The sequence below is a fragment of the Ailuropoda melanoleuca genome, chromosome 8 (genome assembly GCF_002007445.2).
Source record: "Ailuropoda melanoleuca isolate Jingjing chromosome 8, ASM200744v2, whole genome shotgun sequence".
NCBI lineage: Eukaryota > Metazoa > Chordata > Mammalia > Carnivora > Ursidae > Ailuropoda > Ailuropoda melanoleuca.
The window spans coordinates 61,792,939-61,814,387 of record NC_048225.1 but is presented as its reverse complement, the minus strand read 5'-3'; the positions used below and the strand labels follow the sequence as shown (position 1 = coordinate 61,814,387).

At 35.5% G+C, this 21,449-nt stretch overlaps 1 protein-coding gene and 1 pseudogene across 6 annotated transcripts in view; one reads left to right on the top strand and one right to left on the bottom strand.

Moving 5' to 3' along the window:
* SBF2 (SET binding factor 2) overlaps positions 1-21,449 on the top strand; it is a 453,500-nt gene that overhangs the window by 266,078 nt on the left and 165,973 nt on the right. For all 6 annotated transcript variants that reach the window (XM_034666548.1, XM_034666550.1, XM_034666549.1 and 3 more), the window contains 2 exons: positions 9,418-9,527; positions 10,873-11,022. In XM_034666548.1, the coding sequence (XP_034522439.1) occupies positions 9,418-9,527; positions 10,873-11,022 (260 nt within the window). The remainder of the gene's footprint in view (positions 1-9,417; positions 9,528-10,872; positions 11,023-21,449) is intronic.
* On the bottom strand, positions 18,772-19,193 carry LOC105236232 (annotated as a pseudogene).

Genomic DNA, 21,449 nt, shown 5'->3' with positions numbered 1-21,449 from the left:
TGCTGAGGCTAGGACTTCTGGTAGTGGTGAAAGTGGACATCCCTGTTGTGTTCCTGACCTTAGGGTAAAAGCTCTCAGTTTTTCCCCATTGAGAATGATATTCACTGTGGGCTTTTTGTATATGGCTTTTATGATATTGAGGTATGTTTCCTCTATCCCTACACTGAAGAATTTTAATCAAGAAAGGATGCTATACTTTGTAGCAAATGCTTTTTCTGCATCCATTGAGAGGATCATATGGTTCTTGTCCTTTCTTTTATTAATGTAGTACATCACATTGATTGATTTGCAGATGTTGAACCACCCTTGCAACCCAGGAATAAATCCCACTTGGTTGTGGCGAATAATCCTTTTAATGTACTCTTAGGATCCTGTTGGCTAGTATGTTGATGAGAATTTTTGCATCCATGTTCATGAGGGATATTGTTCTGTAATTCTCCTTTTTGGTGGGGTCTTTGGTTCTGGGATCAAGGTAATGCTGGCTTCATAGAGTTAGGTTTTCCTTCCATTTTTGTTTTTTGGAAACAGCTTCAGAAAAATAGGTATTAATTCTTCTTTAAATGTTTGGTGGAATTCCCCTGAGAAGCCATCCGGCCCTGTACTCCTGTTTTTTGGGGAGATTTTTTATTACTGCTTCGATTTCCTTGCTGGTTATGGGTCTGTTCAGATTTTCTATTTCTTCCTGTTTCAGTTTTGGTAGTTTATAAGTCTCTAGGAATGCATCCGTTTCTTCCAGATTGCCTAATTGGTTGGCATATAGTTGCTCATAATATGTTCTCATAATTGTTTGTATTTTGTCAGTGCTGATTGTTATCTCTCCCCTTTTATTCATGATTTTATTTATTTGGGTCCTTTCTCTTTTCTTTTTGATAAGTCTGTCCAGGGGTTTATCAGTCTTATTAATTCTTTCAGAGAACCAGCTCCTAGTTTCATTGATCTGTTCTGTTCTTTTAGTTTCTCTTTCATTGATTTCTGCTCCTGCTGGGTGTGGGCTTTATTTGCTGTTCTTTCTCCAGCTCCTTTAGGTGTAAGTTTAGGTTGTGTACTTGAGACCTTTCTCGTTTCTTAAGAAAGGCTTGTATTGCTATATATTTCCCTCTTAGGACTGCCTTTGCTGCATCCCAAAGATTTTGAACAGCTGTGATTTCATTTTCATTTGTTTCCATGAATTTTTAAAATTCCTCTTTAATTTCCTGGTTGACTCATTCATTCTTTAGTAGGATGCTCTTTAGCCTCCATGTATTTGAGTTCTTTCCAAATTTCCCTTTTATGATTGAGTTCCAGTTTCAAAGCATTGTGGTCCAAAAATATGCAGGGAATGATCCCAGTCTTTTGTTACCAGTTGTGACTTGATTTGTGACCCACTAGGTGATCTGTTCTGAAGAATGTTCCATGTGCACTTGAGAAGAACGTGTATTCTGTTGCTTTAGGATGAGTGCTCTGAATATATCCGTGAAGTCCATCTGGTCCAGTATGTCGTTCAAAGCCCTTGTTTCCATGTTGATCTTCTGCTTAGATGATCTGTCATTTGCAGTGAGTGGGATGTTAAAGTCCCCTACTATTATTTTATTATTATCAATGTGTTTCTTTAATTTTGTTACCAATTTGTTTATATAATTGGCTACTCTCACATTAGGGGCATAAATATTTACAATTTTTAGACCTTGTTACATAGACCCTTTAATTATGATATAGTGTCCTTCCTTATCTCTTATTACAGTCTTTGGTTTAAAATCTAATCTGTCTGGTATAAGGATTGCCACCCAGCTTTCTTTTGATGTCCGTCAGCATGATAAATGGTTTTCCACCCCCATACTTTCAATCTGGAAGGGTCTTTAGGTCTAAGATGAGTCTCTTGCAGATAGCATATCAATGGCTCTTGCTTTTTTATCCAATCTTATACTGTCTGTCTTTTGATTGGGGCATTTAGCCCATTTACATTCAGAGTTACTATTGAAAGATATGAATTTAGTGCCATTGTATTACCTGTAAAGTCACTGTTTCTGTATATTGTCTGTGTTCCTTTCTGGTCTATGTTACTTTTGGGCTCTCTGTTCACTTAAAGGATTCCTTCTAATATTTCTTGTAGGGCTGGTTTAGTAATCACAAATTCTTTTAGTTTCTGTTTGTTCTAGAAGCTTTTTATCTCCCCTATTTTGAATGACATCCTAGCTGGATAAAGTATTCTTGGCTGCATATTTTTCTCATTTAGCACTTTGAATATAGCATGCCAGTCCTTTCTTGCCTGCCAGGTGTCTGTGGGTAAGTCTTCTGCCAGTCTAATGTTTCTACTCTTGTAAGTTATGGACCTCTTATTTCTCTTTGTCCCTGAGATTTTCAAGTTTCACTGTTATATATCAGGGTGTTGACCTATTATTATTGATTTTTGAGGGGGGGGGGTTCTCTGTGCCTCTTGGACTTGAATGCCTGTTTCCTTCCCCAGATTAAGGAAGTTCTCTGCTATAATTTGCTCCAGTATACCTTCTGCCTGCCCCCACCCCTCTCTCTTTCCTCTTCTTCTGCGATCCTAATTATTCTAATGTTGTTTCGCTTTGTGGTATCACTTACCTTTTGAATTCTCCCTTCGTGATCCAGTAGTTGTTTCTCTCTCTTTTTCTCAACTTATTTATTCTCCATCATTTTATCTTCTATATCACTAATTCTCTCTTTTGCCTCATTTATCCTAGCAGTTAGAGCCTCCTTTTTTTATTGCACCTCATTAATAGCCTTTTTGATTTTGACTTGATTAGATTTTAGTTCTTTTATTTCTTCAGAAAGGAATTCTCTTGTGTCTTCTATGCTATTTCAAACCCAGCTAGTATCTTTATAATCATTATTCTGAGCTCTAATTCTGACATCTTACTTATATCTATACTGATTAGGTCCCTGGCAGTCTGTACTGCCTCTTGTTCTCTTTTTTGAGATGAGTTTTTCTGTCCTGTCATTCTGTTCAGAGAAGAATTGTTTGAATGAGAGAACAAAATACTAAAATGGCAACAATAACCCCAGAGAAATGTATGCTAAACAAATCAGAAGAGACCTGAAACCAAAAAATAAAAAAGAATTTTAAAAAAAGGAATATAATCAGACAGGTGAACAGAACAGAGCAATACACTGGATCCTGTGTGTATTTTGGTCTGTTTGTTAGAAAGCTAGATCCCAAAATTGTAAAGAAAGGAAAACTGATATATGTACAAAAATAAAATTAAATACAATGAAAGGATAGAATGTAACTGTAAAAATGAAAATTAAAAGACAAAAGCAAAAAGAAGGAATATAAACAGGTGAACAGAACAGAGCAATACATGATATCCTAGTGTGTTTTGGTCAGTTTGTTAGAAGAAACTACATCACAAAATTGTAAAGAAAGAAAAACTTATATATATACAAAAATAAAATTGAATACATTGAAAGGATGAAATGTAACTGTAAAGACGAAAATTTAAAAAGACTTTCACACACACACACACAAAAAGACACTATGATCAGACATGGTCAGATTCTGGGTGTATTTTGATATGTTAGAAGAAACTGCATCCCAAAATTGTAAAGAAAGAAAAAAAAATACATTGTATTTAAATACAATGAAAGGATAGAATATAACTGTAAAAAGGAAAATTAAAAAAGATTTTTTAAAAAGTTGATAAAATAAGAAATTGGTTGAAAAAGGAAAAAGAAAAACATTTAAAATTGAAAGACTAATGGATCGTGGGGAAAAAAACCATGAATTCTTAACTATTTTCCCCCTAGTGCTAGAGTTTTGCAGTTCTCTATGATTGGTAAACTTGGTCTTAGCTGGATATTCTTGCTGATCTTCTTGGGGAGGGGCATGTTGTGTTGATTCTGAAGTGTCTTTCCCTGGGCAGAATTGCACTACCCTTGCCAGGGGGCCAGGCTAAGTAATGGGCTCTGGATTGCTCTATGTGGCTTTTGTTCCCTTAAGGCTTTCTGTGCCACTTTTTACAGGATGAGAATGAAAATGGCATCCTCCTAATCTCCAGCCCTGGAGCCAAAAGCTCCAGGCCCCACTCCTCAGTGTGCCCTCAGGGAAAAGCAGTCAATCGCTCCTGTCTTCCTGGGCTCCATCTGCACTCCATGGTCACCCAGCCTGTGACCGTGTGTTTCTGTCTGACGCATGGGACCCCATTTTGTGTCTCCAAACCCTGTAGACTCCTGAAGTGTGCACCTGTACTGCTCCTCCCAGGGGAAGAAGTGGGGTCTCCGAGCGTTTTTGTCGCTCTCTGGGCCTGGACTCAGAGAGCTGTTGTCCAGCCATGCCATGGTTCATGATATATGGCAAACATGAGCTGAGAGCCCACTCCTGGGCTCGCCGATTGCTGCCGGTTTCCCTGCTCCAGTGCCGGGGAACTCTGACGCATTCAGGCACTCCCAGTCTTTCTGTGATTCCAGGGATCCTGAGACTACACTGTCCCACCAAAGATTACGCTCCACTTCTGGTTCCGATGCTATATCACTTTCTGGTGCCGACTTACAGAGTCTCTCTCCCCCTAGCTTATCTTCCAGCCTATCCACTTGGATTTACTTCTTTGCACCTCCTACCTTGCAGAAAATGGTTGCTTTTCTATTTGTAGAGTTGCAGCTATTCTTTTCTTAGATCTCTGATTGAGTTCACAGGGTTCAGAATGATTTGATAGCTATCTAGCTGAATTCCTGGGACCAGAGGAAACTAAGATCTCTTACGCCTTTGCCATCTTGGACTATCTGTATCATAATATTTTCAAGGTTCATCTATGTGGCATGTATTAGTACTTCATTGCTTTTTATGGCCTAATAATATTCCATTGTATGGATATGTATGTAAGTATACATGTATATATATGTGTATATATGTATGTATATTTCATTTTGTTATCAGTTCACCAGTTGGTGGATAGTTGGGTTGTTTCTCCTTTTCAGCTACTGTTAAGAATGCTGCTGTGAGCATTCATGTGTAAGTTTTTGTATGGATATATGTCTTCAGTTTTCTCAGATATATACCTAGGTGGGAATTGCTGGGTCATATTGTAAGCCTATGTTTAATGTTTTGAGGAACTGCCAGGCAGTTTTCCAAAATGCCTGCACCATTTTACATTCCCACCAGCAATGTTTGGGCATTCTGATTTCTCCATATGCACTAATGTTGTAGAGCATCTTTTCATGTACTTATTCACCATTTTTATATCTTCTTGGAGAAATGTGTATTTAGATCCTTTGTTCATTTTTAATTGGGCTACTTGTCTTTTTATTATTGATTCCTAAGAATTCTGTCTATATTTTGTATACAAGTCCCTTATCAGAGAATAATTTGCAAATATTTTTTGCCGTTCTATGAGTTGTCTTTACTGATTTTTATTTCTTCTTCTCCTTCAGCTATTCAGGGAGATGTGTTCAAGTCTCCTGTGATAATAGTAGAATGGCCTGTTTCTCATTTTAATTCTATCCATATTTTTTTTCATATAGAAGATGATTTATTAGATGCAAATGTATTTATAAAAGTTGTAGCATCCCAGTGATTGATCTTTTTATCATATGAAATATTCCTCTTTGTTTCTATAATGCTTCTTGCCTTAAAGTATACTTTGATGTTTATATAGCTATACCAGATTTCCTTTGCTTAGTGTTCGTATGGTTTATCTTTTCTTATCCTTTTATTTTCCAACTTTCTAGGGCCTTATATTTTATGAACACCTCTTGTAAACAGCATGTGGAGGGTTTTTTTTTGAAACCAGTCTATCTTACTATGCTACTTATATTATTTAATATTACTTGTATATACGTAAATATAGTTACTGGTATATTAATGGCTTTAATGTAATTTACTGGGTTGTTTTTTTCTACTTAATCTTCCTGTTTTATGTTTCCCACTGCTTTCTTGCTTTCTTTTGGATTAAAAAAATTTTTTTTATCCCATAATTTATCTCTGTTAACTTGTTGTTTATACATTTGTTTATTGTTCTTTTAGTGGCTTACCTAGGAACCATAGCACACATCTTCTTTTGTCAGTACAGCTTTCACCAGGAACTTTGCAGGTCAGCCTAGCCATCTGCCAGAATCAAGCCTGGATTCTCAGCCTCCTGTCTGTACCCAGTATTGGCAAATCTCCTAGGGCAAAAAGTGGATGTGTGTGTTAACTCACTCTCTAGCTTCTTTTCCCTTCTCTGGAATTTTAGGTCCTCCAGTCCTTGTGCTTCTGTAGCAATCTGATATATTTAAATAGATCATTTTGCATTTTATCTGACTTCTGTAATTATTCCTGGTAGGAATTTTAGTTTGCTACAAACTGCTCTATCATACCTAGAAGTGAGTGTAATTTTATTATCAATGGATAACAGTATAGTCATTCTATATTTACATAGCAATATTAATTTGCCATTATTTCCCTAGGAATTAATAGCTTTTACTTAAGTGTTGATTGGATTTTCACATAGAGAAGAGGACGGAGAAGGTAGACATGTTAGGGTAAATAGTTATCTTTTGAAGGAGTTATGTAACTTTAATATTCATAAGCTAGGTGAGTACTTCCTTTAAATACCCTCATGGACAGATGAGAAGTTTGTTTAAAATGTGACTTTCTTAAATTGTCACCTTAATTGTCTCAGTATTATCTTTGTATAATCTCTTTACTTTCCTCATTTTCAATCCACATCAAATTCTTTCTTTAGATGCATGTAGAGTATCTCATTGTAATCAGTGAGAGAGGTACACATGACTCAGTATTTAGCCCTGCATGTAAAACCTGAATGAATGAATGAATGAATGAATGAATGAATGAATACAGGACCCTGTCCAACTTTCTGGTTAATTTGGGTTGATTAGAATCAGGATTTTCTTTGTACTGAAATTAAAAGGTATGAATGTTTCATTTTACATGACACTCATGACTGTAAAATTGCTCTGTCACCTTATGAGGCATTCACATTTTAAGAGGTTAATTAGTTTCCACACATTCCTCAGAGGAGGCAGAGTAATGTTGATTGGCTGAAACTAGCATTGGAAAGCTAAAGCCTTAGAAAGGAAGCCCTGGGAAGTCAAGTACTCTTAAACCAGAGTTGTCATCAGATGTTAGAAAGTGAGTATTAAAATACCACAGCTGGGGATTTGGCCAGTCTGAAGTATCAGTAACTCCAAGTGAAGAACTTTCTTCTGGGAGTGAACTAAGCCATTGTCTCAAGTAATTCTCAAATAAGGAAACAGACTTATTTCCAGAAAATGTGGGTTTTTTTTTTTAACAGCTTGCTGAAAATTTAAAATACTGGTGAAGAGATTTTAGAGTTAAAAGTTTATAAACAGAGGTTAAAGATGTTGCTCAGTAAAGTACATGGTATTATTTGGAGACTCCAAGAAGTTTCCTACTCTAAATATAGATTGATTTCTTTTTTTTTTTTTAAAGATTTTATTTATTTATTTGACAGAGAGAGACAGCCAGCGAGAGAGGGAACACAAGCAGGGGGAGTGGGAGAGGAAGAAGCAGGCTCCCAGCGGGGGAGCCTGATGTGGGGCTCGATCCCAGAGCACAGGGATCACGCCCTGAGCCAAAGGCAGACGCCTAATGCCTGCGATACCCAGGTGCCCCTCTATTTCAGTCTATTCCACTGACCTACATGTGTGGGAAGCCCCAGAGCACACAATTAAGAATGAACATTTCATACAGAAGAGTCATGTGAAATAATCTATTTAACCATCATGGTCATGCAGAATATTAATGTTGCATGATTAAAAATGATTTGAAGAAAACTGGTAAAATTTGAGTTCTGTTGTCTAGTTAATTATATGGTGCCAATTGATTCCCTGATTCTGATAAAGCACTGTAGTTAGGTAAGATATCACCATTGGGGGAAGCTAAGTGATGAGGGCATGAATCTTCTCTCTACTATTTTGTAACTTCTCATGAGCTTATGTAGTATTATTCAAAGTAAAAAAGTTTCAAAATGATTCGAAGGATATAAGAGTTTGTATTGATGAAATGAAAGGGATGTTAATAAGTAAGATATGATAGTTTTTCTTCTTAGGTATGAAGGGAGGTAAAAGGATTATGTCTTTAGATTCCAAGAGCCCCCATAAAATGAAAGGGGTCTTAAAAAGCAGAATCAGACCTATAAATACAGAGAACAAACTTATGCTTGCCAGGGACGGAGGGGTTTGGGCAGAATGGGCCAAGGGGAGTGGGAGATACAGGCTTCTAGTTATGGAATGAATAAGTTGCAAAAATAAAAGACACAGCATGGGGACACCTGGGTGGCTCAGTTGGGTAAGCATCTGCCTTTGGCTAAGGTCATGATCCTGCGATCAAGCCCCATATCAGCCTCCCTGCTCAGCGGGGAGCCTGCTTTTCCCTCTCCCTGTACCCCTCTCCCCGCTTGTGCTCTTTCTCTCTTGCTCTGTCTCACTCTCTTGAATAAATAAATAAAATCTTAAAGAAAAGACAGCATAAGGAATTCAGTCAATGATATTATAATCACTATGTAATGGGACAGATGGTAGCTACACTTGTGGTGAACAAAGCATAGTGTATAAACTTGTCAAGTCACCAAGTCATACACCTGAAACTAATGTAACGTGGTGTGTCAACTATACTCAAATAAGAAGAGAAAAAGAAAAAAGAAAAACCTATATAAGGGGTCTTTCTTTTTGGCTTAAGAATTATTGATACTACGTCTCTTGTACCAATGATATAGTAAAGGTCTTGGTAAAAGTATACTTTTATTTAACTAATACTACTTTTATTTATATCCTTCTAATATTCTTTTAGTAAGGTAAATTTATTTTAAGTAATTCTAGCCTATATATTAGACTAGAATTATTCAATCTTATGGTAAAAGTGACTGGTACGTAGTTCATGGGACTAAAAAATCACTCCATATAGTAATTCTTGAGCCATAATCATTTCTCTTTTTGTATAGTGCTTTCTCAGGTCACCTCTACTCAAATTTGTAGAATCTGATTTTTTGTGGTATGTGGTTTTTCTTTGGTAATATCTTAGAAATATCAGCTTCTTTTTTTGTTAGTAGTCCTGTCACATGTAAGTATTAGCTACTTTTGTCATGATACTGTACCTCAAACATTTATCAGTTTGCTTAAAATTGAAGTTAAAAGTGGATGTTTACTTTTGCTCAATACAATTTTACTGTGCAGTATGAATTAATTTGCATAAGAGTTCAGTTTATCATTGGAATCTATCCTGTGAAATTATCCTCAAGAAGCCATTGACTAGCCTGACATTTCAGAACGTAAATATGTAAGCAAAGTAATGAAGTGGAAAACCTTTGATGCCATGTAACCAGGGAAAAGAATAAACTCTAAACGTTGGTCATGTAAATAGTTACAGCCATATAAACTGTAAACAGTAATATTCCCTTTGCTTTTGTAATTGCCAAAGGTGTTTAACTTATTTGTGTCGTCTTTATACTCCTCTGCTAGTTTCGATAATGGATAAGGTGACAACAGTTTTCAACAGTGCACAGAGATTGGAAGTTGTTCGAAATTGCATCTCATTCATATTTGAAAATAAAACATTGGAGACTGAAAAGGTAATAAAATGCCTTCTTTCCCAAGTAAGCGTTCATCATTTCCCTTTCAGATTTACATGTTTAGCTTGCCAAATGACCTCTCCTCTAATTGCATCTCTTTTCCTAATCAAGTGTCCTTTCATTGTTTTCATCATTTTAAATGAATTGTGTCTAAGATTTTAAATCTATGCCATGTCTAGTTATATGGCTACCAGAGAAATATTGATAGTGATTTTTTCCTGAAACTTTTAAACATTGTTCTATAAATCCTATTTTGAGATATTACTTAGAAATTTAACATTTTAAATATAATTTTATTTATTGCAAAGAATCTAGTCAGAATAAGAAATGAATTATAAAAACAGTGGTATTCAACTTAAATGTGCCTCATTAAAGCACATTTTCTTGCCTTCTTTAAGAAATCGTGTTAAACATAATATAATCTTAGTGACTTGTCATAGCTCTGAACGTCTATTATAAGAGGCTAAAGCATGAAAAAAGTAACATTTTTACCCTTATTGTAAATGACCCCAAGCCTTTTTAGGTCTTGACTTTTTTTTGGTTTCCATTTTCTCTTATGCTTGAAGTATTATAATAGACTTCCTTTTGCTTTTCTTGCTTTCAGGTTTTACATCCTGCTTTTTGTACCTGCCTATAGCAATGTTATACTCTCCTACTCTCAGATTTCTTCCCTTCCTTCTTATTTGCTCCTTTATTCTATATTTTTTAGGTTTTCAAAGTTAAATAAGCCTGTTATTATTTTTTATAAAGTACATTAACTAGGCTCTAAATGGCAAACTGAGAGATACATTCTTCTGCGTGATGAAGTGAAAGAATTTTAATGCATAAATGTAGACATTTCTATTTGTTAATCTGAGTCCTTTTTCCTTCTTTATTACATTGAAGTGAGAGGAGATGTAGAATTTTCTAGTCATAAATTAAAACTGACTAGTGATTAAATAACTGACTTAAAAGTATAAAATCACCTGTGTTTCTTGTCATTTTAATTTTTCCTTCTGTTTTTGCCACAGAGATGTGGCCAGTTATTCAAAGAAGGTATCTAAGTGTCATGAGTGTTTTGGTAACCGAAGTTTTGTTGAATTTTTTTATTAAGTGAAGTTAATGTTTTTTAACTTATTACATAAATCAATTCTTATTTTTCATGCTGGCTTACAAAATAAAAATAATTACTTATACATCTATTTTATAATTGTTCTTAATAGCAAATCTGCTCTTTTCTGGAAGTTTAATTATAGTATCTCTGTTAAATGGTTTACAGGGTTTACTTGAATTTTTAGTGTCACCCATTGAATGTTGTTTTTTTCCATTGGTACCTTTTGTTCACTTCTGCCTCTCTTGTCCTCAGACCCTTCCAGCTGCATTGAGAGCCCTTAAAGGAAAGGCAGCAAGACAGTGTCTCACTGATGAGCTGGGTTTACATGTCCAGCAAAACCGGGCTATATTAGACCATCAACAGTTTGACTATATAATAAGGATGATGAACTGTACTCTACAGGTAATTTTTAGTTCTTTCAGATTATTCCTAATATTTGAGAATACTTTTTATTTTTCCAGGAGATTCTGTTTACTGATATGGCAAGTTCTTGAGCCTTCCACAGTGAATAGGGTGAAGAACCAATAGCCATTCCATTTCTGTCAGAAATACTTATTTATTACTTGGCATAAATATTGAGTTTTTCATACTATCTTTGTTTTCTCTTGAAAAATACTAGGGTAGGGGAGCCTGGGTGGCTCAGTCAGTTAAGCGTCTGCTTTGGCTCAGGTCATGATCTTGGGCTCCCGGGATTGAGCCCTGAGGCAGGCTCTCTGCTTAACAGGGAGTCTGCTTTTCCCTCTCACTCTCCTTCTGTGTGTTCTCTCTCTCTCTCTCTCACATAAAATAAATAAAATCTTAAAAAAAAAAAAAGTTATTTTGTTCTGTAAGCAGACTTTCTGAAAATGAAAAATGAAAAGTCATCTTTAAAACATTCAGTTTTATGTTACTTAATGTTAGGTTGTTTAATAATTACTTAATAATTACTTAATTATTCATTTCAGTCAGTTTTTAGTTGTACTATTAAGGTAGAGGGTAATGAGTGATGGATAATTCAAGTTATAAATGAATTACTTAGTATTTGCTAAGCACCATGCATATAAGGTCAAAAATACTTCTACTTGGCATCAATATATATATATTGTCTTACAAAAATAAACTTCCCATAAAATAGTGAAGACAATTTAGGAGAAGCACGTAGTCTGATTTCCCCATGCTGTCTCACGTGTTAAATATTTTACGACATTGGCATCATATTCTTTACAGGTGATACAAAAATTATTTCTCAAACTTTTTGCACAAAGAGAAGAATGTAATTAAATATTAAGAATTCAAAGACTATCTGTGGGACTCTAGAGAAAGTAAACAAAATGCATGTTAAATTCTGTTAGATTGGAAAATGAGAATTACTCGGTATAATTAATAATAAAATTTATGGATGAAAGAAGGCCTAATTAAATGGAAAGATACACCATGTCCATGGATTGGAAGACTCAATATTATGAAGATATCAGTTCTCCCCAAAATAATCAATAGATGCAATGCAATTTCCATCACAATCCCAACTAGAAGAGCAAAAGCCCAAGAATTACCAACACTCTCCTAAAACAACAAACAACTTGGTAATTGGTCCTGTCAGATATCAAAAATTAGTTTGAAAGAGGACATAAAAATAAATTAATTAAAAATAAAAATAAAAGAAGACAGGAAAATGGCCGAAAGGTACCTGAAAATGTGTTCAACATCACTAATCATCAGGGAAATATAAATCAAAATCACCATGAGATACCACCTCACATTTGTTAGAATGGCTGTTATCAAAAAGATAAAAGATAAGTGTTGGGAAAGATGTGGAAAAAAGAGAACCCTTGTGCTCTGTTGGTAGGAATGTAAATTGATACAACCACTGTGAAAAACACAAAATTAAAACCAGAACAAGCATATAATCCAACAATCCCACTTCTGAATGTATCCAAAGGAAAACAGGATATTGAAAAGGTATCTGCATCCCCGTGTTCACTGCAGCATTTTTAACAATAGCCAAGATACGAAAACAACCTAAGTGTCTATCAGCAGATGAATAGGAAAAGATGATGTGGTCTATATAAGCAATGAAAGTGTTCAACCATGATAAAGAAGGAAGTCCTGCCATTTGCAATAACATGGATAGACGTTGAAGGCATCATGATAAGTGAAATAAGCCAGACAGAAAAAAATAAATACTGCGTGGTATCACGAACATGTAGAATCTTAAAAAAAAAAAAAAAAAAAGTCAAACTCTTAGAAACAGAGAGTAAAAAATGGTTGCCAGGGCCTGAAGCGGGGGAGGGGGAATAGGGAGAACTTGGTAAGAGGTGCACACTTTTAGCTATTTGATGGCTAAGGCATAAGGATCTAATTTAAAATGTGGTGACTGCAGTTGATAAAATTGTATTATATACTTAGAATTTGCTGAGAGAGTAGAACTTAAATATTTGCATCAAACAACAACAACAAAACGGATAAATATGGGAATCCTTTCACGATGTATGCATATATCAAATCACCACCATGTACACTTGAAATATTTTACCATTTTATTTATCAATTATACCTCAATAAAACATAAAACAATGTTTAATTAGTTTAAAATTGTAGTGATTAAGACAGTGTGGTATTGGCACAATCATAAAGAGATTGACCAAAAGAACTGAATATAGGACAGAGTTCATAAACCGATGATGACAGATAATATACAGAGGTACACATATATGGGAATGTGACTTATGACAAAATTGTCATTTCAGATCAGTGACAAAATAATGAAAAATTCAATAAATAGTGCTGGGAAAATTAGGTGACCATGTATACAAAAAACGTACAGATACCTCCCTGGTGTATGTATACCACACTATACACTAAAAGCAGTTTCATGTGGACTAAAGGCTTAAATATGAAAAGCCAACCTTTGCAGTTTTTCAAATAATCTTTAAAGGAGATATCCTTGACTTTGAGGTAGGGATAGATTTGTTAAACAAGTCACAAATAATGCTGATCTTAAAAGAAAAGATTGATAAATTTGACTACATTAAAATCAAGAATATATTCTATGACCCAGTGATTTCACTCTTAGATGAGCTCTTACCCATATACCAAGAGATATGAACAAAAGTGTTCATAGGAGCATTGTTTGAAATAGCAGAAAACAAAACAACTAATATGCCAACCAGCAGTAGAATGGATAAATAAATTGTGGTATCTTTTCACATTAGAATATTTTTTAGTAGAGAAAATGAATTGTACCTACAAGGAACAATGTAGATAAATCTTAAAGAAGATAGTTTTGCACAGAAATAGAAGGACAATCCAATTACAGTATGGTTGCATTAGTATAAAATTTAAAGCATGTAATATATTATTTAGAAATATGTAATTTTGGGATGCAACATATATGGTAAAACTATAAAGAAAAGCAAGGCAATGTATACATATTTTAAATTATCACATTGTACACTACAATTTTATTTTTCAATTATACCTCAATAAAACTAGGAAAAAGGGAAATCAAAGGAATAATAAAGAACATATTGAAGAAAATTACCTCAGATGGACAGAGAGAGGACGGGCAGGTGAACATAGAGATCTTCAATGGTAGTGGTGATACACTGTTTCTTAAACTAGATATATGAGTATTAATTGTGTCGTTGTTCTTTATAGCCTTGTAACTTACAAACTTTCAGGTCTCAGGGTACTGCTATTAGATGTTTTTGCAGGTCATATTTTTCTCTTCAAACTCATTTCAAAAGATATCTTTCTTGGGGCGCCTGGGTGGCACAGTGGTTAAGCATCTGCCTTCGGCTCAGGGCGTGATCCCGGCGTTATGGGATCGAGCCCCACATCAGGCTCCTCCGCTATGAGCCTGCTTCTTCCTCTCCCACTCCCCCTGCTTGTGTTCCCTCTCTCGCTGGCTGTCTCTATCTCTGTCGAATAAATAAATAAAATCTTTAAAAAAAAAAAAAGATATCTTTCTTTAAAATTCTAACTTAAAATCTAGCATCAAAAATGCAATCTTGTAACAAGTACTTTGTAGTTTGTTTAAGCAAATTGACAAGATAGGAGATGATTCATCTTTACTGGAAGACATTCTTATTTTAAAGTATAATATACGAGCTATAATAGTTCATAATAATAGCAACAACTAAAAGCAACCTAAATGTTTGCCATTTGGATATTGCTTAATTTAATTATGTGCAACTATTTAGAATGCTGCTCAGCTACAACATAAAAAGAGGTAGATCTATAATATGTGGCCATTGGAAAACTCTATTATATATCGCAGGGTAGGCAAAAGGGAAGTTACATAAAGTAGATATAATATGATTCTGTTTTTGACCTAAAATTGCATGTGTGTATTATAACATACTAAAAATTCAGAAGGATATTTGCAGTAAATCCTACATGATGGTTACTTATGGTATGTGGGTTAGGCACGCACACACACACACATGCATAGTTAAATTATATAAAACATAAGCATATATTTTATAAATTAAAAAAAGATTCTCCTTTTTGTAGGAGGGAAATCATTGAGCACCTTTATAAGAAGAATAAAACATAATAAATTTGACCTAAATAAAGCCATGTCTTTTGTTACATTGCTGCCTTTACTTTGCCGCTGTAATTATGGAGAACAAACAAATTTGATTAACAGATGAAGGTCTCTAGAACCCCTAAAGTTAGGTAATTTCTTGACACTCTATGATTGCTGACTTTATTCCAGCACATGCTGTTGTTTAACATTATATAGAGGCTCTTCTCAGTTATAAATGGGCTCATATGTGATATTTTTATATTAATGGGTTATTTATTACTGACTTGGGATTTGTTAGTATTTATATTCTTGTTGCAACAATGTTACTTGTGGGGATTTAACGTGACATTCTGAACATTTTTTACAAAAGCGTAGAGTTTCAAGGCAGAGAGGCCAAACATCTGTGTTAGTATTTTAAGAAAGAAACCTAACTAAATGAACTAATTTTTAGCTAGCGATTCAAAAACTTTAGTAATTTTTGCTTTTCGTGATTTTGAAGTTATTCTGTCCTTCCCTGTCCTCAAGGGAAAATTAAGTGGAACATGAGTACTGTAAGGAACTGTTTTATTTATTAGTTTCTTTCAATGCCAAGGAAATTTTTTAAAGGACTGGTTTATAGAAGTTATAGATTATTCCTATGTATCATCTCATTTCAAATAATTTATCATATTTTGGGTATTTTTATAACTGAGGTTACTATAAATCTCTCCAAAAATATCATGGTCTTAACTCTTTTTATTTTTAGCAGAGACATGATTAAAACTTTAGCAGATACATGATGTCAAGATCATAGCTAAGATTTTTTAAAGATTTTCATTTAATTTTTTGTCAGAGAGAGAGTGCACAGCAGGGGGAGCGGCAGGCAGAGGGAGAAGCAGGCTCCCCCATGAGCAAGGAGCCCGAATCGGGACTCAATTCCAGGACCCTGGGCTCATGACCTGAGCTGAAGGCAGACGTTTAACCCACTGAGCTACCCAGGTGCCCCATAGCTAACATTTTTTAACAATAAATTATAATTTAAAAGCCCAGTGAAGTCATCCATTTTCAGAATCGTGAACAACTGCGTGCTAGAGAAACCCTCTCACTAATGTAGTAGAAATAGATCTTAGAAAAATTGTAAAAAAAAAAAAAAAAAAAAAAATTAAAAAAGAAAAATACCCACGTGATTTTGGTACATTGTTTTTTTTTCTAAGAAGAAAAGAAAATTTCCAATAAGTACTACTTCTATTTTCAGGAAAAAGACAAACAGGGAAAACCAAATTCTGAGCAGTTAGCAGTTGGGGAAACCAAGTTTGTGAGCACAGTTAAGGATTCGCCTCTATAAGGAGAGCTTTCTGAATCTGAGAGCTTTGCATTAGGTGGGGACATTAAAAGAGGAATAAAGTAATCCCTATTCAATAGTAACATTCCCCTCACCCTTGCCTCTAAAAGAATCAATTGTAAATCCTTTCTGGAAGAATGCAGCCCCAATTTAGGCAGTCAGGATTCCCACAGATTAAATTCAATAAAATATGAACTCACTATTTAAAAATGACCAAGGAAGTGAGCCAGTATGAATTAATGTCAACAGAAACAACGAACAACAGATTTGCACTCAAAGACTATATTTTGGAATTATCCAACGTGAATATATAATTAAAATATTTAAATAAGTAAAAGATTGAGTATAAAGCAAGCCCATAGCCAGAAACTAACAAAAATGGCCAGCTGAGTTTATATAATCACTTAAAATAAAAATTCAGGGGTTGTGGAAAACTCAGTGTTGTTAAGATGCCTGTTCTCAGCAAATTGATCTATAGGTTGGTTGCAATCCTAACCAAAATTGCAACACACTTTTCTATAGAGATTGACAGGTGGACTGCGATTTATATGGAAATGCAGAGGACTTGGAATGGCCAAAAAATCTTGAAAAAGAACAAAATTTGGATGACTTACACTACCTGATTTCAAGACTTATTATCAACCCACAATAATCAAGACAGTGTGGTACTGACATAAGCATCAGCAAATAAATCAGTGGAAACAGCACCCCGCATTTATGGGATTTTTGATAAAAGTACCAAAGTAACCCAATAGAGAAAGGTAAATTTTTTCCACAAATAGTATTGGAATAACTGAATATCCATATGGAAAAAAAATGAGTCTCAACCTCTATGTTACATCAAACACAAAGATAACTTTGAGGTGTAGAGGATAGATCTAAACATAAAATATGAAACCATAAAGCTTTCAGGGGAAAACATGGAACAGTTTCATGCCTCAGGAATGGGCAACAGTTTCTTAGATCACAGAAAGTGGTAACCAAAAAAGGGCAAAAAAATGATTGTTATACTTTATCAAAATTAAAACTTATGCTCATCAAAAGACCCCATTATGAAAATGAACAGGCAAAACTGGGAAAAAATATTCCCAAAATATATAGGTGGCAAAGAACTGGTATCATGTTTATATAAAGAACTCCTACAACTTAAGCTGAACAAACCAATTTTTAAAAATGGAAAATTTAAACAGATACTTCACAAAAGAAGATGTGAATGGTCAATAAGCACATGAAGAAGGTCTCAATATCATTAGTCATCAGAGAAATGCAAGTTAAAATCACTGTGAGATACTATATAACCCACCCAAATGCTAAGATTAGACTGACAATGCCAAATGTTGGCAATGTTGTAAGGTAACTGGAAGTCTCATACTTTATTGTTGAGAATGCAAACTGGTACAGTCACTTCAGAAAAGAGTCTGAGAGATTCTTATAAAACTAAGCATATACCTATCCTGCAATCCAACAATTTCATAATAATTGATGTCTGCTATTTACTTTGAAATGCACTAAAAATAATATGGATTAATGGATAGATAGATGGATAGATAAATAATAAAGCAAGCCTAGTAAGCTGTTCATGATATAATATAAGGGGAAATGTACAGGTGTTCAGTGTAAAATTCTTTGAACTTTGATATATGTTTAAAATTTATTGGTATTAAATAAGTAAACAAAGATACATAATTACAAAAAACTCAATGGATAGGTTAAAACATCAGTCTATCTAGACACAGTGAAAATATTATAGCGAACTGGAATATGCACGTGAAGCAATTACACACAGTGGAGCAGAGAGAAACAGGAAGATGGAAAATGGAAGAGAAGATACAAGGAGGAGAGAGTGAAATGGTCTAATATAATACTGTTCAAAGTGCTAGTCTGTGACAAGATAAGGAACTTGTGCTAGGATGCAAATCAGTGACTTCGTTTTCATTGAGAAAGTCTTACTATGAAAAAACAAAAAGTATGCTACTAAACATTGGGCTTAGTGTGACTTCAGCTCACAGTGGTCAGTATCTAAGAAAGTAACCAAGGATCCTGCCTAATTAAAGAGGAGAAGCTTCAAAGTCTAAGCCTCAGATTTTGTCAAGGCTGAGAATTCCAGACACCAAGAAAATGTTTTCATAAAATTTCATTGGTTGCTTGGGTAGATTCTTATATTGGGCTTCTTAGGTTGAGGACTTAGAATATAGGAAACCACATAGGAGTTTAAAAGTATGAGAAAAAAGGCTTCTATTCTGGAACCCCAAACTTCCACATCAGATTGACTTAATCTAGAATTTTTTTTTTTTTTTGAGGTGGTTGACATCTTCATTACTTAGGAGGTGGAGGGCAGGTCCTCAGGAGCTCTTGGTGGGTGGTTCCACTTCTTCACCGTTGTAGGCTTCTGGCTGTGCAGGATGGTGCTGGCTCTGTGAATGGCATCCATGCGCAGATCTGGGCAGTACTTGTTCTTGCAGATCACACGCATGATGCTGCTGAGGGTGGCCCAGGCATTCTTGCTAACGGTGGCCTGCACATAGGAGGTGGCGAATTTTCGCCAAGATCTCTATTTCATGACCACCACCATGCCTTTGCCCTTGGCCACGGGCCCACAGTCTTGCAATGAATCAGCCTGTTGTAGTGGAAGGAGTTGCGAGCCTTCAGGTTGTTGGGCTCAGTGCTGTATGTATGCTTGTTCCTCTTGATCTGGAAGCTGGAACAGTTTCCCATCACCCTGTATTGTAGGTGGGTAGACATGGTGGCAGCTCCACTCACTAGCATGGCTGGAGGTGGAAAGAACAATCTAGAAATTTTTCAGGACACTCATGCACTGTTCATATGTATGAAGTAGCAAATTTGGGGATTTTGTTAAGTGCTGTGGTCTGAATATGTTCTCCCAGATTCATGTGCTGGAAACTCAACCCCTAAAGTGATGGTATTAGGAGGTGGGGCTTTGGGGAGGTAATAAAATCATGAAGATGGAACCCTCATGAATGAGATTAATACCCTTATAAAAGAGAGTCAACAGAGCTCCCTTTGTCCCTTCCACCATGTAAGGATATACAAAGTGTACAACCCGGAAGAGGGCCTTCAGCTGACCGTGCTGGCATCCTGACCTTGAACTTCGAACCTTCTGAACGTGAGACCTAAATTTCCATTGTATAAACCACTCAGTCTATGGTGTTTTGTCACAGCAGCCCAGAACAGACTAACACATTAAGAGTATATTAATCAGTAGAATACATTTTACTTAATCCGGGTAAATTTTTTACTTCTTTCCTCTCTTTTCTTCCTCCATTTACTGATTTCTACTGTATACTAGTCTCTATACTAGATATGCAGGTATACTTCATACTGAAGTGATTAAGATATCCTGGTTCTTAAGGAGTTCACAATCCAGAAGGAAAATCTCACAGGTAAATATATGATATAGTGGGATATGCACTGATAGAGATTTGTGTAAAACTCTGAACGCTATTATGTGATTACTGGATTTTGAGTGGGAAGGACATGGTCACAGAAGGCATTTGTCAGACAAGAATTGAAAGGGAGAGTATTCCAGATAGAGGAAGTTGTTAGCAGAAAAAAATATATAGAAAGGGCCTGTGTTTTTGAAAATTGAAAAATATTTCTATGTTGCCAAACATAGGATAGAAAGTTGGTGGGAAATGAGAGAAGTAGGTAGAGTAACTTCTGGTTAAATTGAACAGATTGAATGTGGACATGTAACCTCAGCTACCACTCAAAACCCCAGTAAAACAAAAGTAAAGGATTTTTTTAAATGTAGAAACCCGCAGGCAAAGTAGGAGAGGAGACAAGAGCAATGACCTTTTGGATACTGGAAAGCTGATGGTGAATGACTTTATTTAGCAGACTCAAGACCACCTTTTCCTAACTGATGGTTGTAAAAGCCTTGAAGCAGCCCAATTTGCAGAACTGCAAAAGGCTCAGGGATTGGGGACATCAAGTAATCTCTGAAAACAGGAGGTTTAGGTGGGGCTAAAACATTAAAAAGAGGACTGGCTGAAAGTCCCCTTAAGATGCAGTGGATTGCCCTCCTAGATCGTTTTTCAATTCTGTGTAAACAGCCACCTGCCCCTCCTTTACCCTGGTAGGTTAGAGGTTGGTTTGTGTATTTATTTTTAAGAAAGAGGACATCACTACCGTGGGAGACACTAGGTCTGGCTGAGGGAAATTCTGGTTTTCTGCAAACAAGGGAGTTAAGTGAATGCCAAATATTGAGAATACCAGTAGACTTTCTGTCTTCAACTCCCAGAACTCTGGCAACTTGTTCTCAAGTCGGGAAATTGGAAAACAGTTCTTTGAGAAATGTGAACAGCCAGAGAGAAAAAGATTTTACTGAAGATACTGAGATTAGGAATTTCTCAACCAAATAGCTCAACCAGATCATGCAAAAATGGAGCTTGCAGTCACCAAGCTTCACCATGTACACATTCTTTTTATTTTCTCATTCTTTGCTTTCCTTTGTGTGGAGTATGACCTATGCAGAAGGGCCCCTAAAACAAAGTCAGTTCCTACCATTGTTCCCCATTCTGCTTTCATTACCCACTCTCCCTTATGAGAGAACTATCTAATCATCCATAATTGTCCTGTCCTCCTCCTTGGGTACGGGTATCACTCTGATGGCCTCAGACAACCTAAGCTTTCTTTTGGCTCTGAAACTGGGCTAGCCACCATCACTACTACCCTCTGGAAACAGGCCGAAAGAAATTAAATAGTTTTCCCAAATCACAGAGCTCATAAATCAAAGAGGTGAGTTGAGTTCTGAATCTAGTTTTTGTTTTTTGTGTTGTTTTTGTTTTTGTTTTTATTCACTGTGAGCTATTAGCTCACTGATGCTGTGTTCTTCAAAACACAATAGGTGGCAATTAGGTGCTCTATAGCTAAATTTAAATTTAGATCAGAAGCCTGTATTCTGGAGACTTGTGGATCTTTTTTTTTTTTTTCATTTTTTAAAATAACCGTTACTACTGAAAAACTCAACCCTAACTG